The 16917-nt window shown below is 38.9% G+C and overlaps 1 protein-coding gene across 3 annotated transcripts in view; it reads right to left on the bottom strand.

The window, feature by feature from the left end:
• Positions 1 to 16917, bottom strand: part of TOPBP1 (DNA topoisomerase II binding protein 1) — a 67331-nt gene extending 50414 nt beyond the window's left edge. Inside the window, exons 1-10 of one of the 3 annotated variants that reach the window (XM_073232404.1) lie at positions 16526 to 16917; positions 16034 to 16124; positions 13941 to 14075; positions 12329 to 12472; positions 11508 to 11689; positions 10122 to 10318; positions 8489 to 8668; positions 7131 to 7300; positions 5314 to 5477; positions 4920 to 5164 (exon numbers count right to left, since the gene is read on the bottom strand). In XM_073232404.1, the coding sequence (XP_073088505.1) occupies positions 4920 to 5164; positions 5314 to 5477; positions 7131 to 7300; positions 8489 to 8668; positions 10122 to 10318; positions 11508 to 11689; positions 12329 to 12472; positions 13941 to 14075; positions 16034 to 16117 (1501 nt within the window). In that variant the 5' untranslated portion in view covers positions 16118 to 16124; positions 16526 to 16917. The remainder of the gene's footprint in view (positions 1 to 4919; positions 5165 to 5313; positions 5478 to 7130; positions 7301 to 8488; positions 8669 to 10121; positions 10319 to 11507; positions 11690 to 12328; positions 12473 to 13940; positions 14076 to 16033; positions 16125 to 16525) is intronic. The other 2 variants (XM_073232405.1, XM_073232406.1) reach the window with 2 other exon arrangements.

Below are 16917 nucleotides of genomic sequence, written 5' to 3'. Positions count from 1 at the left end.
TCTCCTCCACGTTTCCATAACTATATCCATTCCCACAGCCCCCAGTACTCCGTTTCTACTGGCCCTCATAGCCGACAACCCCCCTCTACCGAATGAAAGCTCCAGTCCTGCCGTCATACACCCTGTAAATCCCAAAGCTTGGGACATTACCAGCCCCTCCGTGGCTCTATGTCCTCCTGCCTCTATCAAATTACGTGACCCCTCTCAGTATATCTGCCAGGCCCAATACCCCCTAACCACTTCAGCCCTCATAGGCCTTCAATCCATTATTCAAGATCTTTTAAACAAAAATTATCTCATACCCACTCAGTCCCCGTTTAACACCCCCATATTAGCTGTTAAAAAAAGCCAACGGATCTTTCTGCCTTGTCCAAGACCTTCGCCTCATCAACATGGCCGTCGTCCCTATCCATCCCTTGGTTCCAAATCCATACACTCTTTTATCGCGAATCCCTGTCTTGGCCTCCTACTTCTCAGTCCCAGATCTCAAGGACACTATCCCTCTGTACCCCTCCTCCCAAGATTTTTTTGCCTTCACCTGGACGGACCCATATACAAGACATTCTGAACAACTCACTTGGACAGTTTTGCCACAAGGCTTCCGAGAATGTCCCCATATTTTTGGACAGATCCTAGCTCAGGACCTCAAAAAGTTTCATCATGATCTCTCCGAGTCCACCTTATTACAATACATGGACAATTTTCTACTCTGCAGTCCCTCGTGGGAACAGTCTCAACTTGATACTGCCTCCCTACTTAACCTTCTGGCTTCCAGAGGTTACCGGGTATCCCCCGTCAAAGCTCAAATCTCTTCCCCTTCTGTCACTTACCTCAGATTCCTTCTGTCTCAACAAAGAAAGTCCATTACCTTAGACAGAAAACGACTCCTCTCTGACCTGCCTGTTCCCAAAACCAAAACAGAAATCCTTTCCTTTCTAGGCCTAGCTGGGTATTTTAGAGCGTGGATCCCTAACTTCTCCCTGTTGGCAAGACCCCTATACGACCTCAGCAAGGGCCCCCCTGAAGAACCATTATCCTCCTCACCCCGACACTCCTTCATTAAGCTCCGTCATGCCCTTGTGGAAGCCCCAGCTCTCCATCTTCCTGATTTGTCGAAGCCCTTCTCATTATACATCCATGAAAGGTCCAGTCAAGCACTAGGAGTCCTAGGCCAATATTATGGCCCATCCTTTGCCCCAGTAGCTTATGTCTCCAAGCAATTAGACCCCACAGTTCAGGGATGGGCCCCCTGCCTATGGGCATTAGCTGCTGGGCAGTTCTTGCAGAAAGAAGCTCATAAACTAACATTCAGGGCGCCCCTTACCTTTCTGTCCCCACATCACCTAAAGGACCTCTTAACCTACAAAAGTTTACAGACTCTCCCTCCCTCCAGACTCCTGACCTTACTGTCCTCTTTCCTCCAAAATCCAGACATTTCTTTCCTCCCCTGCCAGCCCCTGAATCCGGCCACTCTTATTCCTCTACCCTACTCTCCTCATACTCCCTTGCCTGATTGCCTAGAAGCCCTTCACAACTTCCTTACATGCCATTCCACGATCTCCGAAGGAGCCCTCTCACACTCTGAACTCATCTGGTTTACTGATGAGTCCTCCTTTAAACATGGGGGTACCCACGACGCAGGATACGCAGTAGTCTCCCTCGAAGACATCATCGAGGCATGAGCCCTACCCCCCAGTACAACCAATCAACAGGCCAAACTCATTGCAGCCACCAGAGCTTGCACTCTGGCCCGCGACACGTCTCTCGCACTGTACATTGACTCCAAATACGTATTCCACATTCTCTTGTCTCATGCGGTAGTATGGAAAGAACGAGGCCTTCTCACCACAAAAGGAAATTGCATCACTAATTCAGCCTTAATAACTAAACTCCTAGAGGCTTCAAAACTCCCACACCGACTGGGTATAGTCCACTGCAAGTCACATCAAAAGGATGACTCCCCCATTGCAAGAGGTAACAACAAAGCTGACAGAGTAGCCCGGTCAGTTGCCCTATCAGAAGAAACGCCAGACAGCAATCCGTCTGCCCTTGCGGTTTTAGCCTTATCACAAGACACCCTCTGTTTCCAGGACAAAGAGTCTCTCTTCCGCTTCTTACACGATCTGTTCCATCCTAGCCCCCAATCCTTGATCCATTTTTTACAATCCTTTTTTTCTCTCTCTCCTGAAGACAAAACCCTACTTGACCAAATCACCCGCAGGTGCACCATCTGCCAATGCACTAACCCTAATACCCAACTCAAGGACCGAACCTTCCCAGCTCAAGCAAGGGGTAATGTCCCCACCGCAGATTGGCAAATAGACTTCACTAACATGCCCCCCATACGGCGTACCAGATACCTACTCGTGTTAGTAGATACATTTTCAGGATGGGTCGAAGCTTTCCCCACCACTAACAAACGAGCGTCCGTGGTTGCCTCTATCCTCCTCACCCAGATCTTTCCTAAGGTCGGGTTGCCCACTTCCCTCCAATCAGATAACGGCCCTGAGTTCACTGCCCAAATTATCCAGAACCTCTCCAACTCGCTATCGCACCCCTGGCATTTACATTGTCCTTATCGACCACAGGCTTTGGGAAAAGTAGAAAGAACCAATAGGACTCTAAAAGACATCCTGACCAAACTATCTCTACAACTACACCTTGACAGGGTTCCCTTACTTCCCTTAGATCTACTCCGCATTCGGGCCCTCCCAAAGAAACCTTCCTTCTTGTCGCCCTTTGAGATCATGTACGGCTGCCCGATTCTACCCCTGGGGCTCCCTTCCTACAAAGGACCAATTCCTCCCAATATGGCCCTTCCGCTACTCTCTCTCCTCTGCACTGAATTGTGGAAATATCAGGATTGGCTCCTTCCTGATCCATCCGCCTCCCAAAATCCTCCTGTCTTACAGCCCGGCCAACTAGTGTTTTATAAGCTGCCAGAGGATCGGCCCTCTCTCACCCCAAAATGGGAAGGTCCACACCCAGTTATTCTCTGCATCCCTAGCCACCTCAGCCATTGGGGCAGGATTTTCAGGGGGAGCCTTGGGTCACTCTGTATGGGCAATTAGAGATCTCAACGCCAAACTTGAGGGGGCCCTGACATCCACTGCTGATTCCCTGGCCTCTCTCCAAAGACAGGTCACTTCGCTAGCTAAAGTCATCCTTCAAAACTGGTGGGCCTTAGATCTGCTTACAGCCGAAAAGGGCGGCACCTGCGTCTTCCTTCGAGAGGAATGCTGCTATTACATCAATGAAATCCGGCATTGTAGAAACTGACATCACCAAGCTTACCGACCTTGCCTCCAGCCTCCACTCTGCTTCCAATTCCAACCCATTCTCTTCAATACTAACAAACCCCTTCCTCACCTGCCTGTGGCCCATTGCAGGCCCTATAATAATCATTCTTCTTGCCTGTCTCTTCTTGCCTTGTATAGTAAAGTTTATCAAATCCCAAGTTGGTAAAATCTCTAATCAAACTTTCAACCAGCTTTTACTCAGGAACTACCAGCTTCTGGCCACAGAAGATCCCTCACCTTCATGTGACCTCCTCACCACACGCTGAGATGGACCCCTCTCCCCCCTGGAAACAGGTCCTGGAAACACTTGCCGCAGACGCCTGGCTTCTGGCACCCATATCCTCTTGGTACCATTGTAATCAACAAGTCCTTGACCTATGGTTACAGGGAACCTTCATTGATTTCCAACCTGAAGAAGTCCACATCTACTCGTCCTTACTGTGGGGAGTCCTATCAACCCTTTCCTCCCAATCCTCAAGCCCTCACTCCCTTCTCCGCCCCCGTTCAGCAGGAAGCAGTCAGAGAGAAAGCAACGTCCACAACCCCATAGAGGAGAAAGGGGGGAATGAAGGGCCCCCACCCGTAAGATGGCGAACTTCCGGCTTCTCTTCCGGGTCCTCGGTTCCTGCCGGCGCCACCTGAACCCCAATCACCTCTCGCCCCCCTCCCAATCCCAGCACCTAGCCAATAGCCACCAGCCCCATAGAAGTAACACCACAATCACCCCATGCCCCTTCCTATATAACCCAGCACATTTCCCTAATAAAGCGGAATTCTCCGGTGAATTGCTGCTGTGTGTTGCTCCTTCCTTTCAAGAATAGTCTCAGCAATACCATTAGTACTCGTTAAAAAAAAAAAAAAAAAGGGCACAGTGAAAATGTCCCTGGGTGGGAAAACAGATAAATCACAATATATTCATGTTCATATGGCAGTATGGTATAGTCATAATCAGTTACATGGATTAGATGAGTTCTCTCATGTTGGGGGGTAGATACCAAAAGAATACACACCATGTATCATTCATCCAAGTTAAAATATACACAAAATGAAAGAGTACATATACTGCTTACACATATATATACATTTACACTAGTAAGCAAAGGGGGAAGGATTCCCTCCCAAGAGACTTTTGGCATAGTGGAATATTCTATTTTTTTATAGCTAGACAGTAATATATGGTTATTCATCACATTACTCTTGATATTTTTTGCATGTATTATATATTTCATAATAAATTTTAAGAAATGCTCACAACTCTTCACCAGCAAATTCCCTTACCACCCTGGGGGGACTACACACTAAGGTGGCACCATATGCACCAAAGACCAAGGAACCAGGTAAGAGGCATTCGCCAACAAGGTTCCAATAAAAGCTCATGCTGTTACCAATTCACACAAACCAAGTGATACTGGTATGTAAAACAGATCAAAGCAGAGCTGGTGAGCGGAGGAGAGAAGAGGGGGTCAGAGGGCTCAGAATGAACTCCCTATCCTAGAAAAACATAAAACTTTTAGAAAAAGTTTAGTCTAACTCAAAATCCAGTAAACCTGACAGAAATCACCTATGTATGTATTCTGCTAAAATATTTAATACTATAAATACTAATCAATTATTTCTTACCTATTGGCAGTTTATTTACATACTGAGAGAGCAGATCTTCATCAGTTTGCTTATGCTTTTCATTAGAAGCAATGTCTTTCTGAGAGAAGCTGGTGGGTTTTTTTAAAAGGGCTGTTTTAACTGCAGGTTGATCTGAAACTGTAATTTCCACTGGCTGGTAGTTCCAATGAATATATGGCTCTTCAGGAAGCATATAACCTTTACTAAAACACTCTAGCAACCATTTTGCTCCCACTACATGAGGCCTATAAAAATAGTACATAGTTACATATTAGTTTAAACTATAAAGACCATCACCCCACTTGCCATGCAGTTTTCATAATTATATGGATATGCATTTTTAAGAAAAACCATTAAAAATAGAAATGGCTTTGAACTAAAAAACTGACAAAACCTGTGGGCTGATTTATCCCAAAACTGCTTCAATTCATCATCAAAATCTCCCACAATAACATGAGTTACATCTTCATTGAGCTGATTGAAACGAACTCCACCTCCACTGTTAATAAGCCTTCTGAGTTTATCTAGCTTTCTCCCACTGAAACCGCAAAGATATATCTGCAAAGAAAGAACGTGTTTACTTTTAGAATGATGCATTTATGGTGGTTACTTTACTTCAATAGAAACATATTCATTAAAAACACGTATCTGGATCCATTGTGTATAAATAAAAGAAGTCTCATATACATTTTAAGATATATTAAGAATTGCAGTACATTCTGAAACTCATTATAACAACTCCAAATCTTTGATTTCTTTCTCACTTCTTCAGTCCCATAGCATTATTCTTCTTCACAGCAGACACTTAGTAATTTGAGGCTTTAAATAAAATAGAAGGTAAAATTCTATTATCTTCTAAATATTAGTGCATAGCACTTTCTAAAATGCAGATAGCTTCTTATATTGTAAAGATCTCACTACGTGTAAACTTTGAAGTAAATTTAGAAATAAACTGGAATTAAATATCTGAATGCAGAAAATCTAGGCTTATAATTTGGTTCAGCTGCCAGTGATGACCATGGCAACTTAGGCTCTTTGAACCATTTTTCCTACTTATAAATTGAGATCTCTTTTCCAGAGTTGACTAAACAAGAAAATTTAAGCCAACAGGCTAAGCATGTCTTCAGAATAATATATATGTAGTAATTTATTTTTAATTATCAGCATGTAGATATTTAAACCAATCTAATCAATATAAAAATATCTTTCATCTTTTTTTTTGTAATGTTTTAAAAATTTCCCTAAAAATGACAAATCTATTCCTGACTGCATTTATATTCTAAACTAAATCACCTCCATTATCAGGATATATTTTAAATGAAAACTAGGAATCACGTATTTCCTATAAGTAAAGAGTAACTGAAAGTCCTGTCTGAAATTAGTATAATCTAGGATAAAAGATTATACAAGACACTTTTGTTCTGTCAGTAAGCTGGTAAGTTTTAAAAGCACAGCAGGATAAGGCAATTTGCCCAATTTACTTTTTTAACAATAAAATAGGGTTAAATCTTGGTTATTCATTGAGAATAAAACATAACCCATTCTTTCTAAAAGAAGGAATATTTTAAGTAAGTACGCAACTCTAGGAGATCTACAACATCTGATGTTTCCATCAGGTGTTTATTAGATAGTTAGTCGTGTACTAAAAGATTCAATAGCCCAAGAGATAGTAAATAAAGCATTATGCCTAAAGGTGAGGAATACAGGTTTTGGAGTTTATGGCTAGCTACTTAATGTCTGTGTGACTCTGAACAAGAAACTTAATCCTCTTTAGGTGCCAGCCTCAGGGTAATACCCACTTTAGATTTACTTGTGGCAATTAAATGAGATACACAACATACTAACAATATATATGAAATGATTAGCACTGTGTATAACACTTAATAGCTATAAATAAAAATCCATTAAGTGGTTCAGAAATGAAGAGCTCTCAAAATACAGTAGATGAAAAGATTAATATAGTTAGAAGTGTTCAGAGAAGAGGTGAAAAATTACACGAACTCTGAAGGATGACAGAGGAAGGTACATCCCAGGCAGAGGGACCCTGACAGCTAAGGATGGACATGGCCCAATGACAGCAACTGCTGAGCTAGAGCGGAGGGCTTATGCTGATAAGGAGCAAGCCCAAATCTGATGGGTCTTCAAAGTCAGGCTAGGGAGTACTAATGTATGTTATTTTCTTACTGTGTGTATTGCATAATAAAGACATACCCGACAACCATCTAATAAATCTTCAGGTGCTTGAAATGCACTGACATCCAGACTTTCTAGATTTGCAAGTGTAGCCTCCACTTTGCCATTAAGAACTGAATTACATATTGATTCATTTATGCAACTTGCACTGATGGTGGAAATATGGCTGGCATCTGAAAGAGTATGACCTACATATTGAACAAAGATGTATAAATTTACAGAGGTAAAATTAATTATGATTACATATTTTCCTGTAAATTAACTTTTCTTATATACAAGGTGCTATGAAAAATTTCCAAAAGAATATTCAAATGTTTTAATGTTTTTACTGAAATCTTGGTGGCCAAGTATGAAAAGGGAAAATGAAACTAAGGTTCAGATCATATTCAAATGAAAATGTATTTAAATGTTTTTAACAGTGGCTTGCTTCCAACAAAAATCTGAAGTTGCTGGCTTTAAGGTCCAGGAAGATTACATTAAAAGAAAAAAAAATTGTCATACAAAAGGAAAGAAATCCTGACATTTGTGACAACATGAATGGACTTAGAGGGTATTATGCTAAGTGAAATAACCCAGACAGAAAAAAAATACCGTATGATTTCACTTACATGGAATCTAAAAACAAAGCAAAACAAATGAACAAAGCAGTAGTCTCCGTAGTCACTGAGAAGGACTGGTGGTTACCATGGGGAAGGGCCTGTGGGGAGAGGTGAGCGTGGATGGGTGGGGAGGGGATTTGAGACAAAGGGGCACAAAATTCTCAATCATAATGTAAGTTGGTCAAAGGGATGGTAGTATAGCATGGAGAATATAGCCAATGATTCTATAAACATCTTCCTATGTTGACACATACTAACTGCACTAGCTGGGGTAAGGATTTACTACTAATGTGGGTAAGTGTTGAATCAGTGTTGTATACTTGAGACCAATACAATATTGTATATCAACTACTCCTCAATAAAAAATACACTTAAAAATTTGTAACATTTGCTAAATTACCAAAATGGCATCTACAAAACAGGAATAGTTTTAAATTCTACATGAATACAGATGATCTAAAACAATGGAAGGAAAAAATACTAATATTTGAATGTCAGTCAAGTTAAAAAAAAACTCTTTAGGTTCTTAATTTCTTTAATCATCTTTTGCATATGTCAGAGTATGAAAGCAAGTATGCAACTATGAAAAAAAGAAGTATCAGGAGTTATGGGCTAATTTTTATACAATTTGGTTATTTTATTATACAATTATGCCTAGAAGTACAGCAAGGAAAGATGGAATTCCTTACTGTATCTCACTGGTCCTCTTAACCGATTAGTTCTTACATAGAAAACTCTCTTAAAAGTGATGGTTTATTTTAATCCAATGACACTTACTATCAATTGTGTTCATCTGGCCAGCAGGAGTCGAAGTATCAGGCATAATCTTCGCTTCTGGCCTAGGTTCTGTCTTGTATATGGATTCATCCTGACAAAAACCTTTGTCAACACTGTCAAAAAACCATTTTGTGGTCACACAGTGTACATTCCATCTCTTGGCACATTCATATTTCTGACCTATCATGTTCATTAAGAAAGAGAGGGAAACGCAAACCATTAAAAATCTCTTTGCAGAAATATTCATACTGACAGGTTATGAAAAAAACCCACCTGAGACAAAAAATTAAAGGTACCAGTAATTACTCTTACTTTTGAACAATGTGACACAGCGTATTAAGAAGTAATATTTTAGGTTATTACCCAACTATATATCTTCTTTGTGTTGTGTAAATACATGTGGTATGTGAGAGGGTTTATCTTTTGCAAAGTTGCAGAGACAGAGACAACTATGGGGTAACTTAAATAATATTAGACTCGGTTTGAGTATTGCGTACATAAATTTCTTTATACCAGTTTTTTAATTTGTAACATGATTACTCACAAAATTACATGGTTTTAAAAAGACTACATAAAACTGTGAAAAATGTACATGTTTACAATATAAAAAAATATCAGCTTTAAACAGACTATACCTATCAGGATTCTACCTCAAGTCCAGGATAGATAGGTAAGTAGATAAATCATACTGAAAATATAAATCTTTTATTGCCTTAAAAAGAGATTTTAACACAATGTATTTTGAAATAGTATCCTAGTGAAATTGAAGTCAATATATAGCAAATGATAATACACAAGATTTTTTTTGAACATACTTGAGAGCCAAGAGATGAACTGCTTTCAGATTTGGAAATCAACAACAGTTATAACTCTACCCATAATCATTACACCGTTAACTGGCCATAACCAAACTTCTAACTTAAGAATAAATCAACTGATTTTAACAATTTTTTTTCTAATTTTTGTTTCTTCTCCAGTTTACAAAAACACACTATAGACAGAGACAATAAAAGCATATTTAATATATTACTAACAGTATATTTAATGTATTTTAAGACTACTGGTAAAAAATATCCTCTAGAATATATATAAAGGTAACAAAACACCAAAATTAAAAGCAATTTCAAAGAATTGTTCTTATTCACAATGTATTATTTTTCTTTTAATTGCCTCATGTTCTGCGAGGTGTATCTTCCAAGTTAAAACTTAAGAGTTCATTCAGTAAAGCTGATTCATTCAGTTAAAAATAAGCCAACCCTTCTAAATTTGTCATTAGAAAGAAACGCCATTTAGCTACATCTATCAGTTTTCTTGTTATTCATACAAATTTCTTATTTCTTTAAGTTATTTGGTAACTGTGCAGGGGACTTAAAAAGAATAGGATAATAAATTTATATAAAATACCACTGGAAATTTGTTTTTAATATTTATTCACTGACTTGGATTAATGCTAGGATAGTTGTGTAATTTTTCTACAGATTATGAACCAAACTACCCTGATAAGATTTTAGGGAGAAAAATAATCCTACTAGATTTATGACACATTAGAAGTAGAAGCTATTCTGTGAATATTTTTAAATGTTAACTACTAGAGAAAAGTTTGCATTTGTCCATTTAGGAAACACAGTTTTACCTTTTGGTTCTTGTACAATAAGGTGTGTACATTCATTCATTTTCAACTGGCCCATGTATTGACCTCCATGCTTAACTGTGAGTTGCTGAACTGCCCTCCTGTCTAAGGTACACAATCCAGTCACACAGATAATGCAACCAAGAAAAATAGGACACTTGAAATCTTCCATGCTTATATCAGTATATCTAGCTATTTTTCTGAGGAAAACAAATAATAAAAAGAAAAATATTAACATATTAAATATATCAGGTAGTTAAATATGTACCAGAATAATAGTAAATGACAGAAACATTGCTAATGCTTTCCTCATTCTTTAGAGTTTTAATCATTTTTAAAAGGGGAATCGACACTCAGAATTACACTAATTGCTCATGTAGCTCAACATCATGTCTCTAGTAAAGATTAATGTTTCAGATAAAGTCTTTCAAATCAAACTGTTCTAAAGGAAAATATATACATTTCATTAACTCTAAGTCCATGCTAGTCAAAGTGGCATATTTTCCAAAATTTTAAGTCTGAATCCCTACTCAAAAAGCCCAATGGCTCTTTGGTTGTCTCTAGAAAAATGAACTTTTTATCCTGTTACACTATATAATTAATATACACTGATTTTTGGCAGGACACCAACAAAAATACATTATTATTTTACAGTCATGCTAGGCAGATGTGATGAAACAGGCTGGGAATGCGGGTGGCAATGGGAAGACGTGTCTAGGATGTGCTGGGAGGAAGACGTAGAAAATACCTATTTAATTCAAACATGGACCCTGGACTTATGTTTGTTAATCTAATGTTAGGGGAAACCCAACTCTACCCCCTGAAATAGGCTTAAAGCCCCCCAACGGCAGGGACACTATGCTGCTTTGCTCACTCTGTACATAACGCCTAGCTCAGGCCAGTCCATAAAATAGGCTCAATGAACATTTATTGGGTGATCACATCTTAATTAATGGCTTACACTTATCTATATTCAACCCTACACATGCCCTCTTGGGAGGGAATACAACTGCCAAAACGGCTAATTTACTCTCCATATTAAAATATGGGCACACTACTGAAGGATAATACAACACAAGAGCTACAGTTGCCACTGATTTTCTTAACTATCTTATAAATGTTTATTGCTGAAAGCAATTTTATATTATCAAAGCATCTCTTCTATTGTAGTTAAATCTAAACCCAGAGCCCATTCTACCTATCAACTTACAACTTGATAATAAGAGCTTGTAGATTCTGCTCTTTTGTTTTCATTGGAGAAAAGAGTAATGACCCCATTTTTGTCCCTGAATAACAACAAAGAGGATATCATAAAACCCCCAAAATATGCCAAGATGACTGAATGTATCATTTTTTCAAATCTAGAAAATATCTAAATGTCTTTCTTACTTCTCTTGTGACTTCTCCCAAAGCGTTCTTATCCAAGAAGGAAGCAAAATAGGTTTCTTTAGGCCTGCAGCAACTAAGTATTTCTTGCTACCAACTTCTCCTGCAATAAGATGAGTTACTGATATATTAAGGTTTCTGTATACGCGTCCACCCATCATTTGTACATATTTATGAACTTCTTCCTGTAGCCCCAAAAGAAAAATATATTATGAATACTAAAACAAACAGTATCATTTTCATTTTTATACAATATCCTATAAATATCTTTCATTGTTGTTAGTTTGAAGGCAGAGATGTTTCCTACCACAATAACGTTAACATCATTAACCAAATTACTTTTCTGAAATGAGATAAATATGAATTATAATTACCTTTATTTATACCTTACTTTCCTATATTTATTTTTTTCAGCTCCATAAATTAACTAAACTATGGTGCTTTTTAATTAACAATGTTAGATGTTTTAAAACATCTAAATTATATATATAAAATATACATACATTTCCCTCTCTTAGAATCCCTTTTTTAAAAAGACTAAACATCTATGGTGGATAAAATGTGATTCAAAATGTGATTTTTCTCTACAAAAATAGACTGTGTAGGGAAAAAGTGAGTCTCCCTTAAAATTCAGTTAACCAGTTTTTGGTAAGATTTCACCATATTTGATTAAAAAAGAGAAAAAAAAGATATACACTGTTGTATACTGAGTTTGCTGTAAGTCAGGAATACCAAGTGCAATGTCTTCCTAAGTGTCTCCTGTGCAGTGAAACACTGAGTGTGGAAATATATACATAGATCATGATTTTCCTCTCAACACCTACCCTTTTGTCTTTCTCCAGGCTTGTACAAGATACAGTTACATCAGACATAACCATATTATAAACCGGATGTTCAGCTCTTGGGACACATCGGTTGTGGTGCATACAAAATATGACTACTTGAGGACCAACAATTCTGCAGCCAAGCTATAAAAAAAAGTTTCATAAGTAGGAAAATACCTTCAGTCTTATAAAACTACATTCTGTATTATTTACGAATTCTTTATGGAAGCTGATGAGTACTACAGAAAAATCACCAAACTGTTACAAGAAAAAAAGACCACAATACAATTTCTCAGGTACACTAACTACACATTAAATAAACACACACACGGGTGCATGCATGCAATCAAATGAGGCAGCTATTAAAAGAAATACACTCCAGAGCCATGCTCGCTCAGAACTGTCATAAAAATGTTAATCTTTGAAATAAACACAATCTTAATGGTAGGGGTGTATGAGTAATAATCATAACCTACAATAATTAGGAAATATCCTTTCAAATGAAGCACCCAGCCAAAAATGTTTAAAAGTATTAAACCCTAAATAACCCCTCTAAAATACCTACTGTCACCAAAAAAATATTATTCGAGGTACTTTCTACATTTGTGCTTCAGACACTTTTTGTGCAACTCAATGTCTTTCCAAAGAAGGTTCTCAAAGTCTTCTTTTAAGATACTGTAGGATACTCAAAAAATGACCTTTCATATCCTTTGATAATTGAGTTAAGAAAGGCAGCAGTCCTGTGTGTACTCAAGATATATTAAGAAGCCTACAGCTGCCAAAGTTACCACTGCGCAACTGACTCAAATATCTAGAGGGTAAATTACTATCTTTTTGGTCATTCATAAGAAAACTAAGTTTTTGATGCTTTGGTTCTATCTGACAAGCAGTGTTATTTCCAAAAGGAGGGTAAGACCAACAATGCTTTTGGCAACTGTGGGTACAGACCTTCCATAAATCGTAATAGTTACTGCATCTACCTACTCTTCTATGTTTTCTTCTCCTTCAAACAAGAATCACTTCTTTGGAAACTGGATGGAATTACAACCAGTTTACTCTTATTTCAATGCTTCTCTCTTGTCCAGACACCAAAAAAGTAGTGAGTCAGTAGACTCTAGATTCAACAAAAAGAAGTAAGATGGCTCATTGGTATATAAGCAACATTCATCCCCCAAATGCTTCTTGTCATCTTTTAATTTTCCAGACCGTATAAAAGGTACAGGTACTAAAAAGAACATGCAACAGCACACAAGAGAGATAGTAACCAAGCATTACACAGAGATCTTTTCCTACTCTTTATTATTTCTCCCTGAAACATCTTGCAATCAAACTGAGTTTAAGTACAGTAGAACTCCATCACTGAAGTCTTTCATTACTGTTTTATAGGGTTCACTTATAGTAAGTGAAGTTAAATACCCAGAAATATAAAAACTACATGCAAAAGCCTACTGTAACAAAATTAGTCTTTAAAAATATTATTCATCTCCCAAAACCAAAAGATTCCTCTCTGTTCATAATTTTCATAATACTTCATGATCAGAAAGAACTTACGTCCTCTGAAGCAAAAACAAACTAAACAGACTATGAAGGAACACACTAAAATTTAACAAACCGTTTTGAGGTGATCAAAGGCAACACCACTAAAAGGATCGCAGATATAAAGCGATCTATCACTCTCCTCTATTTTCAATGCCTCCTCTTCTGTAATAATCTGAAGATAGTCTTCTGATTGGAACTCTTTTATTGACTGAAAGAAAAAGGAAATGAGAATGTATCTGATAGTATTCACATGTATTTAAGTCTTATAAATTCTACCTTCAAAAATCCATCCCAAATCCAGCCTTTTCCCTACTGAAATTTCCTATCGTCTCTCACTGAGACCTCTGCAGAAGTCCCTGAAAGCGGTTCTTTATCTAAATTGCCTCTCTTGTCCTGAATCTACTCTCCACACAGCAGCCAGTAACCTTTTTAACAATACAAATCAGGTTTGTCACCCTCTGTTCAAAAACCTTTACCAGCTTCCCAACACACAGAGAATAAAATCCACATTTCTTATGGCGGCCAACAAGACCACAGAGTCAGGGCTGTACTTACCTTCCCACCCTTACCCTCTACACCTTTCCCTCTGGCCTGTTCTCTAGCCACTCCTGCTTTCTTGCTAGGCCTCGAACAAGCTAAGCAGGACCTCATTAAGGTAAGGGGCTTTGCTCTTGCTCCTGCTGCCTAGAATACTCTTCTCCCGGGGCTTACCTGACTTGATCCCTCTCTTCAATCAGATCTGCTCAAATGTCACTTTCTCAGAGATGCCTTTCCTGATCATGTTTTCTAAAATACCCTTTCCCTCTATTTTATGAAGAAAAATAACACTGATATTATATATAGTTTTTGTCTCTCTCCCTTATAGGAATGAAGTTTCATGACCTATCTTGTTTGCCACCATATCCTGGCACCCAGTAAGCACTGCAATATTTTCTGAACAAATCTTGAAGTTAAATACTCAGAATGATCCTTGTAAAATAATTAAGTCAAATTAGTTACTCCTTGTGATTTGAACCCACCAAAGGCTCTCCACCTCATTGAAGGAAAAAGCCAAAATCCTTAAATGGCCCACAAAGCTGAACATGACTCTTTACTCTTATTCTCTGAAGCAACTCTTAACATTCTTCCTCCATCCCTTGCTCAGTACACTATAGCCACGCTCAAGTTGGAAAGACACTCCAAGCACTTTCCCAGGGGCCTGTGCATTGTTGTTCCCTCTGTTTGAAGTTGTCTTCCCCAGACATCCACATGGCTGGCTAACTATCTCAACTACTATCTTCTCCATACAGCCAATTCTGATCATTCTATTTAAAATAGTAACTTTCCCTTCTCCTCCAACAAACATTCTCTAGGACCCTTCACCTGTTTTTCTCTTTCTCTTTTCATAGCACTCAGCATCTTGTCACATACTACACAGTTCATTGCCTTATCATGTCTGACTAATGTCTATTTCCTCCTGCTAGAATGGAATGTAAGCTCTGAGAAAGAACGGATCTCTGCCTGCTCTGATCACTGATCTATCCCAAGTACAGTGCTTATCAGATAATGGACAAGCAATAAGTATTTCATGAGTGAATGAACTTTGAAGAAAAAACAGCTACAACACTATTTCTTAAACTTTAATATACACAGGATTCATGCTGAGGATCTAAAGATGCAGATTGTAACTGGTAAGTCTGAGTTGGGGCCCAAGATTCTGCATTTCTAACAAACTCTTAGGACACGCTGATACTGCCGGGATCTGTGAGCAAGGCTGTACACTACGCCGACACGTCATCCCATATTAACTGAACATAATAAAACATACTCTTAATAATTAACCAAAAAATGAAGTGTAACCAGTACATGACTGACTCAAATTTTTTCAGCACACAAAATATACTCTGGTTACTAGACAATAAAATAAGTAAAATAAAAAAGCAACGTAATTTCCAAGAACAGCATGTCTGCCACTTTCAATAAAGATGACGTAATAGATTTCAATGCCCCAAATACATAATATACTTACATGAATTAAAAAATACGTTTAACAATGGTATATCTATATTAATGAAGATAAAACGATTGTGAAGCTGTAAATAACACATAAAAAGCCCAATAAATCAAAAACATTAAAAACAAGAAAATGAATTAACAACATGAAACGGGGTTTTCAACTACTCTTACCTCAAGAGCTTTAAAAAAACATTCAGAATTGTCAGAAGACTTTAAAAACTTCACAAAGAACGGTTCCTTGTCATTTCTGGACATTTTTGAACTGTCAAAATAAAGAACCATTAACAAGAACAAAACACATTACGTAGGAAGTTAAATGTTTAAAGCACCTACTTTACTGCACAGACAAGAATAACTTAGACATTCCAGCCTTGCCCATGAATTCGTTCATTACGGTTTGTAATAAACACTGTAATGTGGGCAAAGTCAATAAAATAGGTGACAACACCAATCCCCGCAACTCAGAAAAGGAAATTAATGTCCCTAAAGTGAACACACTGAGGCCTTAACTATGTTATGGGGCTTGAAGTCCCCTATTGCACTTAGCTGAAGGATGCCCTGAACAAGTCTGTCCCTGCCGACATCCAGGGCGCTCGAAGTTCGTTACCCCTGAGTAAACGGCCTTTTAAATACCAACACGGAGGCCAGGTAGCAAGGTCGTACCACCTAAAAGGCCGTATGCCTTGCTCCGCAGCTCCCAAGGAAAGGCCCGGCTCTCGGCCCCGCCGCAGCCCTGTGCTCGCCGACGCACGTTCCCACCCGGCGGTCCGAGGGCCCCGAAGGCCAAAGAAGGCTTCACGACTGCCGGCTGGGCTGTGGCCTTCCTCCGCGCCTCAGCTCACCGCGGTGGAGGCTGGGGGTCTTCCGGCGGAGAGTGGGGGACTCGCGGCCCACAGAACGTCGGCGGGGGACGGGGGCTAGAAAGGCGCGACCCCCGCCGGCCTCTGAAAGTCCCCGGCGGCGCCCCAAGCCCGAGGCCGAGGCACAACACGGAAATAACTGAGACCGCGAACCGACTTTCGCGCCAACGGAGCTGACGCGCTCGCCTCTTCCGG

Source organism: Manis javanica, chromosome 3 (assembly GCF_040802235.1).
Source record: "Manis javanica isolate MJ-LG chromosome 3, MJ_LKY, whole genome shotgun sequence".
In the NCBI taxonomy this organism is placed as follows: Eukaryota; Metazoa; Chordata; class Mammalia; order Pholidota; family Manidae; genus Manis; species Manis javanica.
This window is presented reverse-complemented; position numbering and strand designations above follow the sequence as displayed.